The following is a 25,176-nucleotide window of genomic DNA, read 5'->3' on the forward strand; positions in this document are numbered from 1 at the left end:
AATGTACTGGAGTTGCAATGAACAGTGATAATAAGTGAGTAACTGGGGCCCTGAACTGGCCCTGGTGTGGTCTAGAGGCTGGAACTTGCAGCTAATCGGGAGTGGGTTCTCAAATGATCTCTAAGGTCCCAGTGCTGCACTATACTGTACAAGCTCATGTCAGGCTGTGGGTACCTGCCTTGCAACTTGCCAGTGCAGCGGAAGCCCAAGATCATGATCCCACACTCTTCCTACACTGGTAAGTAGTAGTAGCATGATTGGGATCTGATTCGTAATCCCAAAATCACATGTCTTGCCATGCAAGTGTGGCATGACAGGCAGCATTATTGGGATTGTGGATCAGATTCCGTAATGCCATTAAGTGAATGTGTGCCAGGGCTGTTACATATGACACTCCTGATTACACCTATTAGTTTGCTTTTTTTACAGTAATATGACATTGTTAACTTGTGTCCAGTTTGTGATCCACTGGATCATAGTAGTATCCACAAGATCCTTTTCTGCAGACCTGCTGCCTAGACAGTTTTTCCCCATCATGTATTTGTGCAGTCATTACTTTCCACGTGTCATTTTTAAATTGCATCCGTTGATTTTCAAGATGGGCAAATGCAAAATACTGTACTTAGGTAGGAATTGCCAACACCTGGAATAGAAAATGGTGAATGACTGGCTAGGCAACTATGTTGAAGAATGATGTAATTGACTAATGAAGCTGAAATGGATTGTTATTCTTTATTATTTTCAATAAAAAGAAAAAGAAATTATATAAAGCTGAATAGCAGGGATTTTTGTGGGTAATGTCTTTTATTGAACCAGCTGAAATTATTTATTTAGCTTATTATTTATTGTTCCAATAAAAGATAGCCCACAAAAATCCTTGCCCCTCATATCTCCTGGACCATCATGGCTATAGCATCATTCCAATACTGTAAAGCTATCTGGAATTCTTTTTTATATGTGGCAGAAGATTCCCCAGCTCTGTGTAATAATGAGTAGGTAATCTTCAGTGTAATTCGTTTGATCCTCAGAAAAAGTGAGCAAATATGTTGCAAGAAAATGAAGACAAACAAAGGGTTCAAGGATTGGTTTTATGTGGAAGGTTTGGGGATATTTGTGGGGTAAGAAGTCATGGCATTCTTGATAGATGGATTTCACCTGAGTAACTTGGAAACTAACAGATCTGGGCTTCAGACTAGCAAGAATGATAAGAAAAGCTTTACATCAAAAAAAAGTTTGAGACTTCAATACTAAGAATTATTATGGCAGACTTCCTTCCAAGATGTAGAATGGAAAACAAATGTTTCTAATAAAGGTGGGGTCCTGCTATGCATGGATTGTAATCGCTGGCAGATTTTTTTCACCCTATAGTTACAGAACCAGCATGAAGTGATACTATTTTAGACTTCTTTTTCATAAGCACAAAGACATAGAAGAACTAGTTATAGAAAACGAACTCAGATTGAGAGATCCCAAGTTGATATGATTTAAGTGGAAAGATAGAACAGAAAATGTTAAATACAGACCTGTTTATTTCAAAGATTGAATTTTGAGAAATGAGGGCAACCAGTAGCATCAACTGATCTGAAGAGCTCAGAGATCTGAGTGTGGAAGAGGCTTAGAATTTCCTTAAGTCCAAGTAGCAAAAAGTTTTTGGAATGTGTATCCCAATGAAGGGTGAAGGGGCAGAATTTTGTAGAGAAGGGCCCCTAATTTAATTGGATGATAACCAGCTCCCTCAAAAAGATGAGTCGGTGTAAGCAAAGAGGAAACATGGAACAAAAAGAGAGACTGTTGCTAAGAAAGCTGCCTCTTGAGGGTCTGAAAGTTATAAGGATATAAAGAAGTCCTCCTGAGGCATGGTCAAGTGTTACATTTGTAGCACTATGTATGCCATTGTAGCACTACAGAAAGTGAGTGTTTAGCCATTCAAGCTATTTGTAGCACTACAAGGATGATGAAATCACCACAAAATATAGTACCTCTTTCAAAAAGGACCTTTTTTGCAATACTGTTTTGTAGTGCTGATGAGAGTGGTGGGGGAGGGAGAGCACCTGGGTCCATAGCAGTTAACTCAGTTGCAGTGACCTGTTGAAGACATGCTATGGAGTGCAGCAGGAGGAGCCACTTTTCTTATGATAGAAGACCTCAGTGCTGCCACCCATGCTTAGGAAAAGTGGGAAAAGCCACTCTTCTCAAGGGGGTGATTGCAGCTCTTCCTGCTTCCACAGCCCCTGAGGGAACACCAGGAATATCCTCTGTTCCTACGGTGGCAGCAGCAACAGGAAGAGCTGCCACCACCACTGTAGGAATACTGGGAAGAACCACTGATCCCTGACAGCCTGTTGGAGAGGCCAGGCAGTTACTGAGCTCACTGATAGGAGAGAATTTAAGGAGCAGTCCTCTGTCACCCCTTGGCTAGAAAGCTTGCCTGCACACTTACATAGCACTATACTTTTGTAGTATTACAAAACGAATGGTTTGTAGTGCTGAGCTAGACCTTGCAAAGAAATTAAAAGGTTTTTTCACCACATAAATGAAGAGGAAGTAAAAAATAGGTGATGTGTCAGCACTATGCGGTGAGATGCTTGTGCTGAAATGGCTGGAGAATGGTTCTTAGCAGAGTACCTCAAGAATCATTCTTCATTTTTTGACATTGGCATACAAAATAAGGGTATGCTAATTAATTTGACCAATTACATGTAGTTAGCAGAAATCGTCAACACAGGATTAGAATAGCATGCAGGGATATAATTAGGTGATCTTCAGGACTTATGTAATAGGAGAGGGATGACATTTTATAGTGCAGAGCATAAAGGTATACTCTTACAGACAAGTAACATGAATTTCTGCTATAAGATGGGCAGTGATCAGTCAAGAGCATTTAAAAGAAAAAATCTGCATATCTAGGTTGATCATAGGATGACACTGAGCTGCCAAGCTGGCAGATAAAATTCAAAGGCAAATACAGTTTTAAGATGTAGGCGATAAGGTAACTTCAGTAGAAACAGGAGTATTAATAATATTGTGCAAGACCTCATTTTGAATGCTATGTATAGTTCTGGTTACTTGCTTTCAAGAAAGATGAACTCAAAGTGAAGTGGTTCCGGAGAAAGCTACTACAGTGATCAGCATGGATCCTGGTTTTCTCCATTTAAAAGACCAAACTTCTCTGATTATCCCCCTTCCCCCCCCCCATTCTGAGATTAAAAGCAAAATTCATGTTTTTCTGCTATTAAAATGAAACACCACTATATACATATAGGTATCAGTTGAACACAATATTTTATTGATAAATTTACAATTTTAAAGCAATTGGGAAGCCTACCAGTGCCTCAGTCACTGTAAGAAAATAAATTCTAAATACCTGCATATTTTGGCATTTGATTTCTTTTATTATAGAAAAATCAGAACTCCTTCTGCCCACTTTGTTCACCAGGATGCAGATCCGGCTGTAGCTGTCCCCCACTGCTGTCCAGATCCAGCTGCAGCTGTCTCCTGCTGCTTCATGGTGATGAGCAGGCCTGATAAGCCCTGCCTCTCACTCCCAACCGACAGCCCCCTGGCCCTGCTGGTGCCCATTACTCCTGACCCATAGTGCCCCATTCCTGCTGGTGCTCCCCACTCCTGCCCTGCAGCCCCCCAGTATTTGGGGAAGGAGGTTGGTGTGGGGGGGAGGGGAGGTGCCTGGCCATAGGTGATGCATTGGGGAGGCATGTCTGTTCCCAGATTTGTACACCCATAGCAGGGCTTGGGGCTGCAGTGTGGCTGGATCAGCACCAGGCAAGAGCCACCTCTGTGGCCCCATGGAAGGAACCTGGCGTGGGAGAGCAGAGTGGAGTACAACGGCAAGACTCATTGCTGTTTCTGCCACCAGGACCCGCATGCCAGCCATGCCACCAAGGGAGTAACATGCTACCAGTAGCACAAGGAGTGATGGACTGGGAGGAGCTGTGCTGTCTGCACCATCTCCAACTGGAAAAGGGCCAAGGTGGTTCCCATTTTGAAAAAAGGGAGGAAGGAGGACTCAGGAAACCATAGGCCAGTTAGTCTTACCTCAGTCCTGGGTAAGCTTTCTGAGAGAATTATCCTGGCGCATGTCTGCGAGGGGCCAGCAGAGGAGATTATGCTTAGGGGCAACCAACATGGGTTCATTAGAGGCAGGTCCTGTCAGACCAACTTGGTGGCCTTCTATGACCAGGTTACAAAATCCTTGGATGCAGGCGTTGTGGTGGACATAGTCTTCCTGCACTTTCGGAAGGCCTTCGACACTGTCTATCACCCCATTCTCATTAAAAAACTAGGAGAAGACTGTGGCATCAATACCTACACAGTCAGATGGGTCACTAACTGGCTGGAGGGCTGCACCCAGAGAGTGGTGGTGGTCGGGTCTTATTTGACCTGGAGAGATGGGGGCAGTGGGGTTCCCCAGGACTCGGTCCTCAGGCTTGCACTGTTCAACATCTTTGTCAGTGACTTGGACGAGGGGGTAAAAAGCACCCTGTTCAAATTTGCAGACACTAAGATGTGGGGAGAAGTGAGCATGCTAGAAGGAAGGAATAGGCTGCAGTCGGACCTGGATAGGTTACAGGGGCGGGCAGATGAGAACAGGATGGGATTCAGCACTGACAAGTGCAAGGTGATGTACCTGAGGAGGAAGAACCAGCACCTTACCTACAGGCTGGGGAACTCCCTTCTTGTCAGTGCAGTAGCAGAAAAGGATCTTGGAGTCATTGAAGCCAAAATGAACATGAGCAGCAATGTGGGGATGCAGTCAGGAAGGTCAACCACACCTTGTCATGCATCCACAGATGCATCTTGAGCAGGCCCAGGGAGGTGATCCTCCCCCTCTTCGTGACACTGGCCAGGCCGCAGCTGGAGTACTGCGTCCAGTTCTGGGCACCGTGCTTTAGGAGGGATGCGGACAACATGGAGAGGTTCCGGAGGAGGGCCACCCACACGATCAGGAGTCAGCAGGGCAGGCCCTATGAGGAGAGGCTAAGGGACCTGAACCTGTTCAGCCTCCACAAGAGAAGGCTGAGGGGGGATCTAGTGGCCTGTTACAAACTAGTCAGGGGGACCAGCAGGCACTGGGGAGTCCCTGTTCCCCTGAGCACTACTAGGAGTGACCAGGAATAACGGTCACAAGCTGGCAGAGCGTAGATACAGATTAGACATCAGGAGGCACTACTTCACTGTCAGGGCAGCTAGGATCTGGAACCAACATCCAAGCAAAGCGGTGCTGGCTCCTACCCTGGGGGTCTTTAAAATGAGGCGGGAAGAACACCTTGTTGGGGTCATTTGACCTCAGTACTCCTTCCTGCCATGGCAGGGGGTTGGATTTGATGATCTGCTCAGGTCCCTTCCAACCCTACCAACTACGAAATTGTTCACATGCCAGACTGCAGCTCTACCCCAGAGGGGAGGTGGAATGAGGTGTAGCATGGGCGGTCTTCACTCGCCACCCATTGTCCGTTACTTGTGCTGCTGGCAGCACCTTATATCCTGGTGGCACAGCTTGCATGAGGGTCCCAGCAGCAGCAAGTCTTACCACCCTGCTTCACCCTCCTGCACCACATCCAGCCAGGCTGCAGCCCCATGCCCCACTGTGGGTGCATGGCAATCGGGGGGGGACGTGTTCCCCCATACCCTCCCCGAGGCATTGCTTATGGCACCTGACTCCTCCTGGGAGTGTGTGCAGCAGCAGGGAGCTGGCCCTCCTGTTAGCCTTTCCCCTCCCCACCAAAGGAGCTGCCCATGGCTCCATCCTGCTCCCTAGCCAGGCTCTGCAGCCACACATTTCTGCCCTGGGGTACTGCCTTGGCTGGGCATCCCCCCCAGCCCCAGCCACCAATCCTGCACCACTCCCTCCCTCACTGTGTGGGCCACCACCACTGCCTCAGTCAGCCCCTTTCTGCACACACCCCCCTCTCATGTTCCCCCACAGACTTAGCTGCAGGCTGCTGGGGCAGCTGCTCTCCATAACACTGGCTGTATTGCTGGCCATATGCATGTCTGTGCATACTGTGAAAGAAATCAAACTTCACGTTGTGGTTGAATCAGAACTGACAGAGCCAGGTTTTCTTTAAGGGTTATACTGTGATCACAGGGAGAATTCCAGACAACAGGGGGAATCACCCACTTGTCTGTTTCAAAGGAATCCTTCTACTCTCTAAGTTTTCAAGCATATTTATACTTAAGACAGATAAAGAGAAAAAATACAACCTTGGAGAAACCAAAACAAGTTTACTTAATTGGACATCTGTGCACAGGGTAATAAGGCATGCAGGATTCCTTATCTCGGACCATGTAACTGAAATAAGCAGTATCAGCTCTTCTGGTCTTTGTGTGTTTTCCTAGTCAAGTAGGCCAGAAGCCTGACTAAATTTTCTACCACAGTACATACATGCATGTGGTGCCCCCTGTGTCTGATTGGTTGATTAGGCTTGGAACACAAAACATTTCTTAAAAAAAAACCAGAGGAAAAATGTCTTGCGTTTGAAAGCTTGTCTAACTTTATCCCAACTATCTACTTGGTCCAGTAGCAAATACCTAAGAAATCTCTACCTCTTAAAAAAGATAGCATTTCAGCACCAGACACTTACAGCCTCTGTGGTATCCCTGGCTGGAGAGCTTTAAAATCACTGCAGTGGCTCTGTGTGCTTAAAGCACTGGGAGCCTCAGCGCCCAGACCTGGTAGTAGGTTTATGCTGCACAGTGTGGCCAGGGGAGAGATGCCTAGATGTGGGGCAAAGTTCTGAGGGGAAGGCCATGTGCCTGGACCACCGGCCTACCCAGAGGCCTGGATCAAGTCTCCTGGGGTTCTTGTAACCAGTTGTGTGATGCCATGTCAGCAGGGGTCATACCCACTGGAGGCAGGTGGGGTGTTGGCTTGGGGTCAGTACCACCCCATGGGCAGTAGAGCTTGAGAGGGTGCATCTTGAGGTGCTGGATGACTGTAAATTTGTCACTTTTCCCTCTTTATAACAAATAATATCCTAGCTCCGTTTGACAGTGATGAGGCCACATCTGGAATACTGTGTTCAGATTCCACCCCCCCCTTCAGACAGGATGTGGATAAATTGGAGAGATTCCAGTGGAGAACAGTGAAAATGGTTAGTGGGTGGGGCACCTGGCTTATGAGGACAGCCTGAGAGAGAACTGGGCTTATTTAGTTTGGAGAAGAGAAGACTTGGTGGGGGGAGGTAATAGCAGCCGCCTTCAATTCCCTGAAGGGGGGTTCAGAAGAGGATGGAGCTAAACTGTTCTCAGTGGTGGCAGATGACAGAACAAGGAACAATGGTCTCAAGCTGCAGCAAGGGAAATTTAGGTTAGATATTAGGAAAAACGTTCTCACCAGGAAGGTAGTAAAGCACTGAAACAGGCTACCCAGCGAGGTTGTGGAGTCTCAATCCTTGAAGATTTTTAAATGATAGAGTTTGGCCTGGGGTCATAAAGTTGGGGCCGGTCCTGCTTTGAGCAGGTGTTGGACTAGATGACTTCCTGAGGTCCCTTTCAACCTTAATTTTCTATGTTTTCTATGATTTCTAGCTAGATAGAGTGGCTCAAAGATAATCCTTGCCAAAGTGGCATAACTTCAAAATGTTCAGAGGGTGCTTAGCCCAGTTTAACACGCTTTAATATATGGACGCTCCCAGTTTAAGTGCCTTTGGAATGGTTTAAAGGTAATATGTAACAACACCCTAACTGACTTTAACGTAAAGGGAAGCATTACTGTTGGGGCATCCTAAGATGATTTAATATATGGATTTAGGTAAGGGAAGCAATATCTAGACAACTTATGAAGCCTTCAGCTCTCATTAATAGAATTGGTCTTCTGTCTGCTTTTTTGTTTTTAAACAAGAACTTGTTATAAAACTGGCACAGGGTTTGGGGTTTTGGTTTTAATATGTTTGGCAACAATTTTAACGTTACTATCTACTTATATTTACTTTTTCCCCTCTTCCTACAGGTCTTCATTACTTTAAAAATGTAGTGTTAGTAGGATCTCTGCAGGATCGTTATGTTCCTTATCACTCTGCCCGCATTGAAATGTGTAAAACAGCTTTAAAAGATAAACAATCAGGTAAAAAAAAAAAAGAGGCCTTGGAAAGAAACTATGAGCAGAGCTAGTTGTGTTTCAAAAATATGTGTGTTTTTATAACAGAGGGTAAGATGAACAGCCAACATATGTGTGTGCATATGTATGTATGAAATGTTTTGGTTCTCTAAAAGAAGAGGCTTGTTTTGAGTGCTTTCATATACTCTGATGTAGAACTTAACCACAATCCCATTGAAGTAATTTGCCATTGACTTTTGGAGCTGAATGCTGTCTGCAGCAAAACTTCAGCAGGCTTTGCTTAGCAGAGGCCCAGTACCATCCTAGCAATGAAAATAGTTACTATTTTCTGTTTAAGCTGGATCATTTATTTTTATATCTATTATTGAAATATTTTGAGACATTAGTATTTTAGCACATCTGCCTTGCAAAATAGGCAAAAAGATGCTGGTGTCATCCTGATTTCATAAATACATTTTCACTATTAAATCTAAACAGTAAAACTGTTTAGAATCTTGCCTTCTAAAAGAAATTTGTAGAAATAAGTCTTCATGTGTTCACCTCTTATTAGAGAAATAACAGAATGTTTTGGGCAGATCCTTCTCCATTTACCACATGTCCAAGTGGTACTTAGATATCTAAAGCACAAATTGCACGCCACTACTTAGATCTGTGACACTTACTGCCACTTATGCAGATTTTAGATCCTAATAAGCACTGCATGATTAAAAGGAGGAAGATGGAAGACATAATATTTTCTTTTGTTTTTCAGGACCAATTTATGCTGAAATGATCCAGAACCTGCTTCTTCCAGTTCTTCAGAACAAGGAATGTAATTTGGTTCGATATAATGTAATTAATGCGTTGCCCAATACAGCAGATTCTCTCATAGGGAGAGCTGCACACATTGCTGTTCTTGATTCAGAAATATTTTTAGAAAAGTTCTTTCTGGTTGCTGCCCTAAAATATTTCCAGTAGAAGAAAAGCATTGTAAGATACTTGGCTATTACCTCATTAACAAATGAATCAAATAATGTGTGGTATTAAAGTATAGCTGCAGCTGTATTTTAAGAGATATTTATACTTTTTATATGGAAGATAATTTATATCATCCATGTCTAGAGCTTTTTTAACATCAACTTTACTTTCTAGGTGATGTGGCTGTGCAATATTTTTTTTATTTTATTCTTTTTACTTTTCTATTCTTTCTCTTAATTTTTGGGTACCTAATTATTTGAGTGGAGATTGAAGCACACTATGTACATTTGGTTGTTTTATTATTGGCTCCTAGACTACAAAAGTCAGTGCAAAGCAGTGGCTACATTTTATGAGAAACTCTGAATGCCAAAATAAATTGGAATATAAAAATTGTAATAAGGTATTATACATTCAGTTGTAAGGTTTTAGCATTATAGAAAATTTAACTGGAAAAATAATTAGCTGCTAAAATATCAGATATTTGAAAACAACTATATCCAAAGGTCTGGGAAAGACCATTATTTCATGAGCAAACTAAGTCATCAGATATCACTACATCTTTAACAGTTTTCTACAAAATCATCATCATCATTACTAAACATGTTATGCTTGTGGAAATATATTTTCTACTGATGTTTTCAAAAACATGTTGGTTTACATATTCACTTTTATTACTGGAACTTTAGTTTTCAGAAGTAAGCAGCAATTGAGATTTTTGAATGTTTAAATGACAGCTGCCTTCAAATAATTGGAGTTTTGCAAAATTTAATATAATTGCTCTTACATTGTCAATTCAGTTCTTCAAATAAACCTTTTACATGGACTTCCGTATATGTACCTAATATAAGTAAAGGTTATAAATTTCTGCAATACTTTTCTGAATTTAGATAATTTTTAAATATTGTTAAAATGTTTTATTGACTACAAAGTATTGTAAATATAAATCAATGCATCTTGAAATGGGATAAAATTATAAACTTTACATGTTTAGTGTTACAGATAAAATGTTTTTGATATACAGGAATGTTAAAGGTCTATTGACTTTTTACTGGTGCTGAAATAGCATTGAGTTCAGTTTCTCCTCCCTTCCCTTTTACCTATTTCAAACAATAATGCACTAAAGGCGGAAAGGAGGTTATATGTGCGTTCACTAATTGTAATGAACATTTTTTTTGAAAAATATAAATTTGTTGTATAACTAATGCATGTTTCTTTTTAGCATTGTGTTATTGCATCTGGTGTTAATAAAATGAACAAATGATTCTGACAGAAGCAATTAAGAAAGTGAAATCTTTTGCTACGTTTGAGAGTACTGGGAGGGTTCATATATTTTGTAGAGAAATTTTATTAATTATAATTATTATTACATTTAGATGTGCAATATTCATGTGATCTTTAATAAATTATTTGCCCCTGTAGTTTACAGTTTTCAAGTGAACATCCCAGACTACAGTTGGCAATGTAGCATGTGTTCACTTTTAAATAGTACTTTTTTATTAAGTTTTGTTGTGCAAGTCCTTATGATGCTGACAGGAGACTGAGGCCCTAAAAACATTCCAAATGAAAATGGCTGATTTTATTAGTAATTGAAAAATGCATTTTACACTCATGTTAATATCTTGTAAATATTTGAATTATGTTCAGAGAGTTTGTCAACAAGAAGCTAAATACTTTGGCCATCGGTAAATCAAAGTGAGTTTAGGGGACTTTGGGACATATCCAGTTTGGTTACTTAGCACCTTCACTTAGCAGATGGAATATTTGTATAGCTGCTTAGACACCTTGTCCAGTGAGGATGATCTAGTTTGGGCAGGTTCGCTCATGAACTGTGTAAAATCAGTCGGGAGTCTGTGGGTAAGGACACACATAACAAATGTCATTGACCGGGAACCAGTTCACAACTATCATATTCAGAGTTGTGCACAGGAATAGTGCCCTAGCATTCCAAGTAGAATGGTCACCTTTTAGGCATTGACGTGCTATGGCTCTGATACCAGAGGTGGAAGTGAACACCCAGGCCAGCATGCCTTCTGGGATGGGGGGGCATGAGTACTTTTACCCATGCTTTGGAAGTCTCATGGGAAGGTGAGCTGTGACTGGGGGCACTTTCATTTTTCTGTTTTCTAGTCTCCTAAACACGTGCTCAGTTAGGTTCAGTAGTCTGCATTTGACAAAACTACAGTGTGCATGCTACACTCTATTGCATGGTTGCTTAGGAAGTGTTTTAATGTCCTGGAAGTGTGTGTTAATTTCCTGAAGCTGTGGATGACATATAACAGTCTCCCACTTATTTGGCAAGTGCTCTTATCACTAAGCTGTTGTGCCTAAGGGCAGAAACCACCACTGTCCTTTATGGGCTGAATGTAGTGCTATTGGTAAATAATGGATTAGGTTGGAATTTAGTATGGGGAAGGCAACAATCTGGACTGCACAGACGCTTAGCCAGGAGCTAGGTGCCTACATGATGAAACTGGATTGCTTCTAAGGTGGTCTAAGTCTAGGTTCTTACAGAAATTTGGAATTCAAAATGGAGGTGCAGCCTTAAGTTTGGCATTAGCTTGCTAAGTAGGGCCAATTAGATTGCTCTTTAAAATAAAGCTGCCCAAACTCTGCCTAAGTCCTGTTTAAGTGCCTGCAAAACTGAATCTGGTCTCTGGTCTACAAAACAGTTTTGTCTGGTTCACGTTGATTGATTTAAAATGTCTTTTAACACATTGAAAGAAACTGCTTAAATGTGTTGGAAAATCTCTCTTTAGATATGAACCTTCTGTGGGAAGCTAAAAGCCACACTTTCTTTTCCTTTGACATGGCAGATCTCTTAAATTTAGGGAGAGTTGATGCTGGTTTGTAATTGGATGAAAGCAAACCCAAGATACTAACAGCAACTATAAATTGTTGGTAATTTTATTATAAGTGGAACTGTTCCTTTTGAGGTGGCACTGAACCAAGGTCCTAGAATTCTTCTTCATATGCAACCTTACAAAGAAATAAAACTGAGATCCAAAACCTCCGATAAAATGTCCAGTTCTTTTTTTTTTTACTCTTGTGGCAATATTCTCTCCTGTTATTGCACAAGCTCCTATTGATATAATTAGGAAATCTGCACAAAGAGTGAATTGGTATCTACATGTTTGGGTGAGTTTCTGATTTTGCATCTGAATCCTTTTTTAGAATTAAACTTGGTAATTGATCTGATATAACAGATTTGGGGAATACACACCTACTTGCTGAAACCAAAAAGGACTTTTGATTTGGACGGGGTGGGTTCTTCACGTTTTGTGGTGTCCCTGATTTCTACTTGTGAAGGGAGATTTCTCAACATACTCTTATCCCGAAGCATTGTCTTCACACACTCTTCTCCCTTCCATTTGGTAATTGGAGAACAGGGTTTTCAGTCAAATTATATCCATGTGCTGCTGCTTGTATCAAGGTCTTAAAGCTTCATAGCATTCTGCAGCAGAAATTACCAATATTTTCAGCAAAAATTACTGACATTCCATGGCAAAATTCATTTATTTCATAGCCATGAAATACCCTTCAGTTTGCCCGTATACTGCCCTTCTGATGCAAAAAGAAAAACACCTGTGGTTTGTAGTCAGAAGTACCAAATAGACGTCGATGTATTTTCAGCAATTCTTTCCTCATTCTGTTGCCCAGATGGGAAGCCTGGGAACTTTGCATTCTTTTGTACCAGCAGCCCTGTTCAGAAATCCTGAAATGTGCCAGGTGGGAAGGGGGAGCTTAGAGGCAGCTTTAGAATTCATAATGTTTGCAGGCAATCAGCTCATATGACCGGCCCACCCATCTAGCTCACTAAGCTGTCTGGCTGGAGAATAGACTCAAGCTTTGGCTCTCCAACCACCTGGTGTTTAGGAACAAAACAGAAAAACTACTACATACAGTGTAATCTCATTCCCTCAGCGGGAAAGCCATAGAACAGCTATCCAACTTCTAAGCAGCTGGGGGCTGCAACAGGGCAAGCCAAGAACCCTCCAGGCTATGTGCCACACGGATGTACTTCAACCCCTGCTGCAGCATGCCCATCACCATCTCCAACAAGGCAGCTGCGTCAGGTGCCTGCCTGCAAGCTCATCCTCAGGTCCCCTTTCTCCATCGGGTGGGGGCAGGCATGGAAGCCAGAGGAGGGAGAGGGAACCCAGAGACTCAAGCTACTGTTACCAATGTGGAAGAGAGGGGTGGAAGGACCTGCAACTTAACTCCTTGTGGACCAGGTGGGTTGCAGGCCACCAGCTGGACAGCCCTGCTATAAAATGAGGGGCAGGGAAATGAAAAAAATGCCAGAATGTAGCCACAACGAAATGGGAAATTGCAGAATGATGTGGCTTCTTGGGATCCTGCCACGTTCTGTGGCTTTGTATTTGTTGGGACCACTGGGTCCTGATTGAGATGAATGGGACAGTTCGCAGCACTCAGAAGTACTTTTTTTAGCTTCTCTCCTGAGCCCGAGAGACAGGGGCATTGGATGCGTTCAGTTCGTGCTGTAAGAGTTATCTCCATAACCACAAAGGCTAAACACGTATAATTCAGGACAAGGAGCTGGTTTGGTGTCCACAGAACACACCTAATCCTGCTTTTCTTGCATAACCGAATTTTAGGTAGGGAAAAAGTGTTTTACCATCTATCCTACTTTACTGCATTCTTAGGGTGTGAAAAGTGAGTGCATTTGCAGGAACAGTCAGTAAGTTCTGCAGTCATTTCTGGGTTCTTTTGCTTTTTCCTTTTGCGGGCAATAACTGTGCAGATATGTTTTAGAAACAAATGGTGCTGAACTACTACAACCCCAACATACTTTTTAAAAATGAATTTTGCCCCAATTGGTCAGTTCAAGCTACTAGTTTCCAGTTTGAGGGAGGGTGTAATACAGAGTTAGGGAAATCTGTACTTTTCTTCATGGGCATGTTCTTCAGTTTGCATCCCTAAATTCTCCCAAAACTACTTTCTCCTCGGGCATCAGCATTTTTCTTGTGTGCGCGCCATGTTCTCCTCTCTACTGTCTTCACCCAGCAGCATTTATCACATTTCCAATAGGGACCAGGCCTTTCCTTTAGTTTCAGTCTTAAATGTCAAATTAGCTGTGGTTGTACCAAAAAAAAACCTGAAGGGAAAATGCCACACACGGCACAAAGCAGAGAGTTCAACGCAAGCATCGTCAAGGTGTAGGCCTTGCCCAACATCGACGAAATGCTTCCGCAGAGCATTGTTCTTCCTACTCAACGTGCTGGCTCATCCTGCAGCTTTCCTTTCTTTTTACCACCAGCTATTTCATCGTAGGGTGGACCTTACAAATCTCTGAAATGAGATTTTTGTTGGACAATCCCGTATTCAGGGCTAAGCCCAGCTGCGCGGGAGACACAGTCGGACCTCTGTATTTCCCCCCCGCCTTTGGCTGCTGCTTTCTTCTCCCTCGTCAGCAAATATTCGAGCGGGAAAGGGGCGGCTGCAGCTGAGCGGAGCTGTGTGGGGGCGAAAGGCGCATGCGCGTGGGGAGCTTTGCCCCCCCCCCCCCCCCAGCGCCTGCGCATTGCCCCCCGCCACGTCACTCGGCCATGCCTCTGCGGCTGCTTCGGCCCGCAGCGGGAGCTGCGCGTAAGCGGCGGATTTGGGGGAGGGAGCGGGGGAGGCCCAAGCGTGCGCTCGGGGCCAGGACTGTCCCTGCAGAGCCCGGTGGGGCCCCGAGCAGTTGGGGAGTCGCGTGCGCATGCGTACCCTGAGTGGGGCACGAGCGCGCTCAGGCCCGGGTGACGACGACGTAAAGCGCTGGGGCGCTGGGGGGGGCCGACCCGGCTTGGCCTTGGTGGAGTGCGCATGCGTGCTCCCGGCGCCTTCCCCGCGGTGGGTGGCTGGTGCTTCGCTCTTTGCCGACCTCGGAGGCTGGCGGCGGGAAGCCGCTTCGTCCCGTCCCGTCCCGTCCCGTCCCGTCCCGTGTGGTCCGGTCCGTGACTTCGGGAAGACTCGTCTTAGACCCCGCAGGCTTGCGCGTCCCTGTCCCTGGGCAGCTTGCGCTGCCAGACTTTTCCCCAGATCACCGTTTAAATGCTCGGAGAGAAAAGCTTTTCTTTCCATGTTGTTCCTGTTATAAGGGGACCCCACATGTCCGCACTGCGGGTCGCTTGCAGCATCTGCCGTTTCTTTTTCGTGGCTTCAAGGAGAGCAAACTAGGACCATAGGAAAGGGGTTGGAAGGGACCTCATGAGATGGTGTAGTCTGGCCCCTGCCACAATGCGGGATCCTCCCAGTCAAGCTGCTGAGGTTGTCCCAGAGTGGAGATGCGACTGTTTCTCTAGGTTGCCTTTCCAGGTTGACCACCCTCACAGTCTGCAAGGTCTTCCTAAAGGGCCAGTAGGTTCCTATAGGAGGTGAGACCCACAAATCGGCAGGTTGCGCACAGGAATTTAAGGCTTTCTGGAGGAAGTAAAATGTGTGGATCTATACCAGAAAAATGTATAATGTAGACAAGTGATTCTCAGCTAGGGTTGTAAGAGCCTTTCAGAAGTGATACAGTGTGGGTACCAGTGTTGCAACTGGTTGCCACTGCCCCATGTGCCTCTTGCAGAGCCAGACTGCAGGGGGAGAGGAACGGGGGCAATAGTGTGCAGTCCTGCCTGCATTAGATAATCTGATGAACTTGAAGCAGGCAGGAGAGCATGTCTTTGTGTGGGAAGAGCATGCATGTTGGACTGGGAAGGGTTCACATAGATGGGGTGCTGCCTGCTTCACATTTGTTAACCAACCCTAATGCAGGCAGGAGCACGAGCTCTTGCAACAGTCCCTGCTGGTCTGGCTCTACATGAGGTGCATGGGCAGTTCCATTGCAGAGCTGCCAAATAATTAAAAACAGTTATGAGGGATGCCCAGGACCTTAAAAAGGTTGAAAACCATTGAAATGTAGGAAAATGAAAACATGGGATATTTGGAATATAGTTAGAACAGGAGTGGCCAGCCTGTGGTATGGATGCCACAGATGGCACCATGGGCAGTCTGTGTAGTGCACATGGTAGGTTGGAGAGAGGAAAGGCAGCATGGTGGAAGATGGAGCAAGAAGCAGAAATCAGAGCAGCAGACTGGGCAGAAGATCAGAGTAGACTTTAGGATTAGTGCAGTGCACTTTGAAGCTTAAATACATCTTTGAAGTTCTTAGTATTTCGTTCTAAAATGAATATTTCATTTTCTAGTAGGCACAGATTTTCAGAGCTTTTATAAACATTGAGTCATGCAGATATTTGATGTAAAAGTCCTCAGCCTGATGAAGGGTGTTTGTGCCCAAAAGCTTGCTAAGCATTTTTCCAACTATTTGACTTGGTCTAATAAAAGATATTGGATTTACCCAAAGAACCTTGTCTGCCCATGCTTTAATTAAATGTGTTCATTTGATAGGGTCAACTCTTCTATGCAGTTCTTCAAGGAGGACCATTTCTAACGCTGACGGAAAGTCTGAGCCTACTAAGCGATTGCTTAAGAAAGCAAAATTGCCAGTAGGTCGTCTTGATGAGCCAGAAGAGTCTAATGTAGAAAGGGAACCACTGGAAAGTAAGTCTTACTTTAACAATAAATGAGTATTATGTAAGTGTTATGGATTGTGCCTGCAATTCCTAAATGACCAGAGAGTTTGGTCTGAAGAGGAGCACTCTGAAACAGACCGTGAAATATTTGTAGCTGGCATTGAAGCTGGTCTTAGTCTGTTTTAGTGCAGTTGTAAATAGGGTTAATAAAGCAAAAATAAGGGGCTGTAGCTGATTTTACTACACAGCTTGCTTTAGGACATGGTATATTTGCACAGTACCCCACTGAATTCAGTGAAGTTCAACATGGAGGTGCTTACAGGGCTGAGGCCTTGAAGCATACCACTGCCAAAAGTCAGGGAAAAAATGCTTTATTTTTTGCCATACCCCATTCTCCCAAATAAGACGCATCTTGTTCTGGGAAGGTAGAAGGAAAAAAGATATTTCTCGGAAAAGCTGCATGAAGCAAGGACAGCCTACTCTTCAGCTTGCTTGTCCTCCCTTTATTGCTGAAGCAAAACCGCTGAACTGGCAGCAGTTTTTGGGTACTCAACCAAAAGGTACTTCCAATTTGGCACTGGCTGTGAAAGGGTTCAAACTAACTGCTTTTGAAGACTGCATTGTGCCCCTCTTTCCATGTGAAAAAAAGTTTCATTTTAGATTTGAGTGCCAGCTTGGCACAGGCAGCAGCTCGCTTCAGCTTTGGCTCCAGGCTCAGAGCTAAAGGCAGAGCTGAGCTACTGCCTGCCCCAGGGTCAGGTTTCTAGTGCAGCAGGGAAGGGGGCATGTGGCTGAAAGAGTGTGGCAGAAACCATGATGGGGGGGGTAAAGAGGGACCACGCAGGAGACCTGTGGTGTGCAGCTAAGGGGAGGGGGCAAGTGGTAGGAGACAGGCAGCAGAGGGACAACATGGCAGGGGACAAGTGGCTGGGGGGACAGGTGTTGGCACAGGGGAAAATAAGGGATGAATTAAGATGATCTTCCACTAATTAGATTAAATTATTAATTTTCCATATATAGAATCTAATTATTGGAGGTGGGAGGGGGCATCATCTTAACTTTGAAGCCTTTGATTATTGATATTTGAAAATTCATGTAGATCTTAAGATGACACAGTGATGCATTCAGTTGGAATTCAGAGTAAATATTTAATGTTTTGTCTTAGCTGTCTATCTTCAGTTTTTATTCCTCCACCCAGAGCCATAGAATCTGGATGCTCTATACATCCAGTTGTCATCCAGTAGAATTACTGTGGAAATGATCAATTGCAGTAAAAATTAGTGTATAAAATCCTCTGACTATTTCTCTTTCACAAAATAGCTAGGGTGAACTGTTACATCGGTTCATATTGTATCAGCACCGATAAAAGGAAAATTGACATTATCAGAAATCAGCTTTTTTTGGCTGATATGGTTGATAATGTTAATAAATGCTGCATGCATGTGTGCGGCCGTGGCATGCATGCAGCCAGGAGTGCAGCGCAGGAGCTTGGAGAAAATCATTTGGCTAGTAAATGTGTGGGAGAGAAAGGGTTGGGGGGCAGATTAAGGCCTCCATGGTGAGGGAGGGAGTAGGGCTGGGGCAGGGGCAGGAGCAGGAGCAGGCGCTGCACAATCAGGGCAGGGTGCGGCACTGGACAGAGCCACAGCTCGTCTGGGTAGTGTGATGGGGGTGTGACTCCTGCTGCTGTGAGCACCCCCAGGGGAGGCGGGGGGGACATGCCCCCCAGATCTGTGCATGGGGCGTGAGCAGGCTGCCTGCTTGGGGCCAGGGGCAGCGCCAGGTTGCTCCTGGTGGGGGTGGGCAGCCTGGGTCTGTGCTTGGGGCAGGCAGTGGCGGTGCTGGAAGAGGAAGCTACTGAGGGGAGGGTTACGGCTAATTTTGGGGTGGCAGTAGCTCCCCCATCCCAGCACCACCACTGCCCACCCCAAGCATAGCCCTGGCCTGGCCCTCCCACAAGGAAAAGCCCAGCACTGCCCCCGGCCATGAGCCCATTCTGGCCCCACGTATAGATCTGAGGAACATGTGGCCCCAAGCCTACCTTGGGGATGCACGCAGCAGCAGAAGCTGCCCTCTGCCCCCAGAATAACCTGCGGCCCTGGCCCCACTCCCTTCCTCACCATGGGGGCCTCGATTTGCACCCCCATCACCTTCCCTTCCTCATGCCTGTTTCCTCTGGACTTACCAGCCTGATGCTGCTCTCCAAGCTGCCAGGCTGTATATTGGCAATTGGATCAATATCAGCCTATATAGCTCATTAATAATCAGCCATTGGTATTGACCAAAAAATCTTTATTGGTGCACCCCTTCTTGTGTCAAATATTCATGCTTGGGTGCTTAAAATTAGCATCTTAAATAAAAATGAGTTGATTTTTTTTCTTTTTTAGGGTGGTTATGTACAAGCAGCTGCTATTGAATAAAGTAATTTCTCTCTTAAAAATAAGTGGGAGTCATGGCAGTTTTAAATTTTCAAATATCTAGTCGCTGCTTTGCTTAGTTGCGTAAATAAAGTGGTAGGTTCTTGACTCCAGGAACCTATGTTTGATGATTATAATTGAGAGAGAACCCAAAACTCCCTGAATTGTTTTTGGGGTTTTTTTTAATTGTTTTGACAAAATGTTAAGCCTACATTCAGCTTTTTTAAAGCAGTTGGTCTTTATTTTGTTATGGAATTGGGATGCAAACATGTTACACTGTTAGTCTTTATCATATGTATTTGCCAATTTCATAGGCATTTAATGTACCTTTTCCTATCTTTTTAGAATTTCCTGATGGCATCAATCCTACTACAAAAGAGAGAGGTGGACCCAAGGGCCCTGAACCTACTCGTTATGGAGATTGGGAGAGAAAAGGACGATGTATAGATTTTTAATGTGCAATGCATCTGTATTGCTAATATAGTATGTTTATTTGTTTAAAGGTATAATAGGTAGAAAAAAATCACCTAGATGTTCCTGATGTACTTCTAATTTGTTCTTAAATGGAGCTGTTTGTTTCAGGTGTATATTTGATGACTACCATGAAAGATATTTTTACCAAATAAATGTTCAATTGTAAAGTCAATTTTTGGAGCAGTTATTTGCAGTGTGTGCCTCTAATCTTTCATGGTACTTGTACTCTCTAATGTGAGATTGAAAATGAGGGCTGGTAGAATCTTAAGATATGTTTAAAATGCAAATCCTTAGATGCTCTCATTATGTTTAACATTTAACTTGTGCCTTACGTACTGAAAATTCTGTGCATTTCACAAACCTATACTTGTATTATCAAAATATAATGCCATCACAGCACTTAATTGACATACAATGTGGTAGTTCATGAGTGACGAAGAGACAATTTAATCAAGGGCACCAAAGCAACCCTTCCATCTCTTTTTACAAAGTTCCAGGGGCTTTTTGTTTTCTCTGTACAAAGAGCAATTTTTTTTTTAATTTTATCTTAGTCTGACTTGCATCAAACTGCATGATATTTCATTTACCTACTCAGAGAGAGAGGACTGAATTGCCCCTTCTGGAATTTGTGTTTAAAGCAGTGGGAATGTTGAACATGAAGTTCAAATGCCCATACTGTTTTTTTTCTGGCTTCTGTAATTGCAGGCATGTACCATCTGTGTTGGATAAATGAAAGTGACTACTTCAAAATTGACTGAATGTGATATGAGAAGAAACAGCACTCAAACACCTGCAGTGCTGTTATGTCATCTAGTTCTGGGTGTTGAGCTTATCTGGCTCTGCAGGCCAAATGTGTAGAGCAGAGCCAGTTTGTTTGCTGGATCAGGCCCACAGACTGGCTGTGTGTGCTGGATCTGGTATCTGGGGCTCGCCCCCCGTGGATGTTGCATGTAGCATATGTACCAGATCAGCCCTTCACCAGGACTGAATGCAGCGTGCATGCCAGACGATCAGGCCGGATCTTTGACATCTTGGATTTAACTTTTATATCACAGCCCACTACATTTCAATGTATTACACCTGACTGGAAGCAAGTAGTTGAATTGTATCTCTGAGGAAGGTAACCAGCTTTCAGGGGATCATCAACCAGCAACATGAAGGAATGGAGAATCTACCACTTCTTTAGTCAATCTTCTTTTGTATGACTGTGAGAGGGGAGGCAGAAGTCCCCCCAACATGTCCCAGACCCTCGCCTGACGTACCCCGGTACTTACCCTCGGAGCTGTGGCAAGCAGCAGCAGGAAGGAGATGCCAGTGCAGGCTCAACAGTTCCATAGCTGCCTGAGCTTGTGTATCCGCGAACTGGGGGTGTGGCTCCTGAGCGGCGCAGGCTGCTCAAAAGGCAGCCGGGCATCCAGCTGAGCTGGCGCTGAGGAATGAGGCCAGCCGGGAGATGCCAGCTGTGGAACTGGTAGGCTCCAACTCCAGCTGCCCCAAGAAGATGCTGGGCACCTGCTGGAGGACCCAGACAGGTGAAGCGGAGGGCAGCCTTGGGGGGCTGACAGGGGCAAGGGAGCCCCACTGAGGGGCAGCAGCTTCAAGGGATGCTGCCAGGGAGCAGAGGGGCTGCAACCAGGAGCTCAGATGCTGTGGCTAGGGACAGCTCCTCAAGCCCGCAGGCATCTTCAAACAGCCCTGCAGCGGGCAGAGCACAGGGGATTACAAGCCCCTGGAAGGGGGAAGTAAATAACGTTGGCTGGAGGGACCAGGACAACTGGACCACAGGTCAGCCGGGCCCCAGAGGTGACGCCAAAAGATGCTGGGCACAGGGCAGTTGCCTGTACCCATGCCTACTAAGATAAAGGGGACAGACAAGTCTCCCCAAGGAACTGAGGGCCCAGAGAGAGAGAATTTTGGGGTCCTCCAGCAGAAGCCAGTCATTTTCAGTTGAGTTACAGTTTGGCCCTGGACAGGGCAGATTTAATTTCCCAGGAGAGGGGAAGCCAACCCAAGGACAAGGGACCCCTGAAGATTGATGGCCAGGAAGACCTGACCCTTTCAAGGTGGGCAGTGTGGGAAGACCTGTGGGGAGCAGCATCTACCCAAGCCAAGGATGTGGGAAGACCTGTGGGGAGCAGCATCTACCCAAGCCAAGGATATGGTAAGGGTGGGGTAAAGGGGAGGTTTGGAGCCCCATGAAAACACCTCAGGGCTGAGACCCCTTTGGGTCACTGAAAGGGAACTGCCTCCCCACCAACAACATTAAAGGCGTGGCAGGTGAGAAGGAGCAGCGCTTGAACCATCTAGGTGGCACCAAAACCAGATCTCATCCTGACATCGCTGGGGGGGCAAGTCCTTACAATACCTACCAGTGACAATGACAAAAATGGTGTCCATATCTTTGTGTGCTTTAGCATTTTTGTTGATTTGGGAGTTCTTAGCTGTCAGACATTGTTATCAGGGATCGCTGTGGAAGTGGCTCTTGTCGATCCACCCTTAGTCATTTATTTCAATGGTTAATCATTCTGACTTAAAAATGTACCTACCAGGGTGAATAAAAATCAATGATTTATTTAAAAAAATAAAAACGGCTTTTTTATTTAACTCAGATTTTTTTTATTTAATTTTATTTTTTATTTTTTTGGTAAGATGCTTTTTTTTAAAAAAAAAAACCTATATAAAGATAGTTTTAATTTAAGATATGTTAAAGCTCAAATATATTATCATGGAATAGGGATTATATCTTCTAATTATGTACACTTTGAGAGTATATATTCATGTAACGTTTTTAGAAAAGTTTTATAGATAGGTCACAGCAGGCCATGGACTATATTAGGGACCCAATCTATGGGGTTCCCAGCCACTCTACCCAAATGGGACTTAGTGCTCTGTCTAGGAAGATCCTATTAAGCATCTCCATGATGCCTATTTTCAGCTCTCAGACTGTGGATTTGTGTCTCCAGAGATAACATCTTGTTAACAGCAGTATATGGAGATGAGAGGAGAACAGACCTGGTTACCTACCCATCAGCCCTATTGTGTCTCTGCAAGTTTGTATACACAGAATCAAGCTCCTGCCTCTCTCTAAAAGTGCAGAGTTTCAAGAAGTTAAATGAATAGAGGATACTAAACAACAAGAATGCACTTTTTGTAGAAAACAGTGACTAAATCAAGGCTTCCTAGCCAGTGATTTAAATTGTAATTTAAATTGATTTGATTTACCTACTTTCTAATTTGAATTGGTTTGGCTTCAGCTTCTAGGCTTTATTTCTTATTATGTTGGGGTTTTTTGGTTAATCAGTTAATTGATTAATACCTGCCATTTTCTTCCTGTTAAGAACACGTTATAATCTTGTACTTCTCAATCTTCTTTTTGATAAACTAAATAGATTAGGGTTTTTCAGTTACTATGGGGCATTTTCTTCTGTGTACACCTGAGGTTCATATCTAATGTTCATAAACATTAGCTATTTATGTCATGACATCCTAATGATTTTAAACCTGAAAATATTAAGCTATATATAATTGTTTAAATACGTATATTTAGTCACAGGCAACGTAGGATTTTGAAAAGTAGGATGCAGATGGTGTGACGTATCATCCCATATAACACAAAACATTTTTCCAGGTAAGAAAACTAGGTTTACTAATATGCTAGGAGCCAAGGGTTTAAGTTTGAAGCAAAAACAAATCACACTTTATTCGGATGTGTTAAAATCAGTCTGCAAGGCTGTGAAATAGGGAGCTACATTACAGGAGCAACTAGCAGACAGCAGAATTGCAGAAGAAAGGCTAGCTTGATTATTGGACCATTAAAAAGGAGCATGAGTTGTTAACACTTACCTGATTTCTTCTAAACTCTTCATTTCACAGACTTTAACAAGCTATGAAGAGGGAGCCATTGACTTCCTCACTAGTGCCTGAATAGAAATGCTTCTACTGTGAGGCAGTTGTTTTAAATGTGGGATAGAGCAGGCATCAAAGGCGGGGTTGGGGACGGGTGCAATCACCTCTGCACCCCTACTGGATCAGCCCCTGTATAGTGTATCTTGATAGTTTGTAAAAAGTTGTAATGGTTGTTTTAACCAATGAAAATGCAGCTTTCTTTAAACTGAAGTACAAATAGAAAAGTTTATTAAAAATCAATTTTCCAAGCTAAGGCTTCCACTTGGTGACTAAAATTATTATTTGAAGTACTTCACCCTATTATAAGCCCCTGTGACATTTAGTATTCCTAATCTGTTGAGTCACAAGCAAATCTCTGCATTTTTAACCAGAAAACATTTACTACCTTTCTGGACCAGCCCTGCCTACCACTTGTGGCATATGCACCAGATGGGCCCCACTCACTGCATGTGGTAGGCAGGGCTGGAACCAGTGCATGCTGGATACAGCACATGGAGTTGGTCCAGGATGTGTCATAGAGGTAGGGCTGGTATGTGCCACATTAGGCATGTGTGGCAGCACCATGGTCTGGATCATGGGGCTCCAGCATTTTCTCGGGGGGAAAAAAAGGCAGGCTGACTTCCTTGTGAGAGGTTGAGGTAAGGCACAGTGTGTTCCTAACTTCTCAACGTTTTCCTATAACGTGCTTAACCAGACATTAATTACTTAACACACAAAATATCATGCCTTTAGAAACTCACACTGTACATATGTGGCATAAAAGAGCAGAACTTTTGAGTCAGATTCTTCCACAATAGTGGAGAACAGGGTGATGGGAGTTAGGATAGAACAGTGGTTTTCAACCTGAGGTTCGCGGACCCTTGGGGGTCTGCAGACTATGTCTAAGGGGTCCTCAAAAGATGATCCCTTAGACGTAGGGGTGACTAAAAGATGACTATGATCAATCAAAAATGAATACCCACACTTATAATTCAGGCGGGTCTACACCTCCATTTGAAATTTCCGAAGGTGTCTGCACCTCTGTTTGAAATTTTTTTGAAATCTGCAAATGAAAAAAGGCTGAAAGCCTTATCCCAAAAATTATCTCATGGGTGATAGGTCAGTGGCAGTGTTGTTAGCCTACCAAGTCTGGGGCCCTGGGTTTGAGACCTCTCTGTAATGGATGTTACAGGGGTTGGGCCAGATGATCCTTCATGTCAGTTCTCATTGCATAATTTGTTGAGCTTGTTTGGAAGAGTCATAAATGAACCTTCAAAACTTATATTAATGTTGCTGTATATCGATTATGAGAAACTTATTTGTTATTTGTTGTATGTTTTTAGCACCATATGTAACATTGCTGTATTTGAATTTTTTTTTATATAGGTACTCCTAGTACTTTTACTGTACTTTGAACATTGGAAGAGAGCCTTCAAAATGGACTCTGGATTTAATTTGAAGCCAGACCAGATAATGGAGCATAGAGTTCGAAGCTGTTATGATTTCTACCAGTCTGAGCTTTTACAGGGCATGTGGCTTCATTCCTTGATAACAGTTGTAATAATATCATATGAAAACTGTTATGAAAGCACTGTAAAGCCAGTCTATGCCTATTAGAAGGTAACCCAATCATTTGAAAAAGCTCAGAAAAGAAAGGGAAGTGTTTTCTGTTATCATGGCCAGTTAGGTTTTTAGTACAACAAGGGATGCCAAAAGAGTGATGTTGAGGACCAATTTAATCTGAGGGCATAAAATATAGGTGGTGGTAGTGTATTGTAACTGGAGGTTTTTCTTTATGTAGAGCTTGGTGTCATCTGTGTGCTACTAATACTTCAGCCCCTCCTGA

At 43.8% G+C, this 25,176-nt stretch overlaps 2 protein-coding genes across 6 annotated transcripts in view; both read left to right on the plus strand.

Moving 5' to 3' along the window:
- Positions 1 to 9,358, plus strand: part of FAM135A (family with sequence similarity 135 member A) — a 141,715-nt gene extending 132,357 nt beyond the window's left edge. For 3 of the 4 annotated variants that reach the window (XM_090034664.1, XM_090034657.1, XM_090034660.1), the window contains 2 exons: positions 7,970 to 8,083; positions 8,829 to 9,358. In XM_090034664.1, the coding sequence (XP_089890790.1) occupies positions 7,970 to 8,083; positions 8,829 to 9,034 (320 nt within the window). In that variant the 3' untranslated portion in view covers positions 9,035 to 9,358. The remainder of the gene's footprint in view (positions 1 to 7,969; positions 8,084 to 8,828) is intronic. The other variant, XR_016440409.1, reaches the window with a different exon arrangement.
- A 5,217-nt stretch (positions 9,359 to 14,575) lies between these two features.
- On the plus strand, positions 14,576 to 22,033 carry SDHAF4 (succinate dehydrogenase complex assembly factor 4). Of its 2 annotated transcripts, XM_090034679.1 has the most exons (4): positions 14,695 to 15,190; positions 15,989 to 16,001; positions 16,430 to 16,582; positions 19,317 to 22,033. In XM_090034679.1, exons 1-4 carry the CDS (start codon positions 15,089 to 15,091, stop codon positions 19,424 to 19,426), a joined length of 378 nt encoding a protein of 125 aa, XP_089890805.1. In that variant the 5' UTR covers positions 14,695 to 15,088; the 3' UTR covers positions 19,427 to 22,033. The 2 variants fall into 2 exon arrangements, with proteins under 2 accessions (XP_089890800.1, XP_089890805.1); XM_090034674.1 differs by lacking the exons at positions 14,695 to 15,190; positions 15,989 to 16,001 and adding an exon at positions 14,576 to 14,641.
- The last annotated feature ends 3,143 nt before the right edge of the window (positions 22,034 to 25,176 follow it).

Source organism: Crocodylus siamensis, chromosome 1 (assembly GCF_052110815.1).
Source record: "Crocodylus siamensis isolate JL-2025a chromosome 1, ASM5211081v1, whole genome shotgun sequence".
In the NCBI taxonomy this organism is placed as follows: Eukaryota; Metazoa; Chordata; order Crocodylia; family Crocodylidae; genus Crocodylus; species Crocodylus siamensis.

What these genes read in the sequence shown, in the direction of transcription:
- SDHAF4 (XM_090034679.1), top strand. Translation starts at nt 15,089, where the DNA reads ATGCTCGGAGAGAAAAGCTTTTCTTTCCATGTTGTTCCTGTTATAAGG. An exon ending in AGAAAGGGAACCACTGGAAA is followed by an intron (nt 16,583 to 19,316) that starts GTAAGTCTTACT and finishes CTATCTTTTTAG; the next exon opens with AATTTCCTGATGGCATCAAT.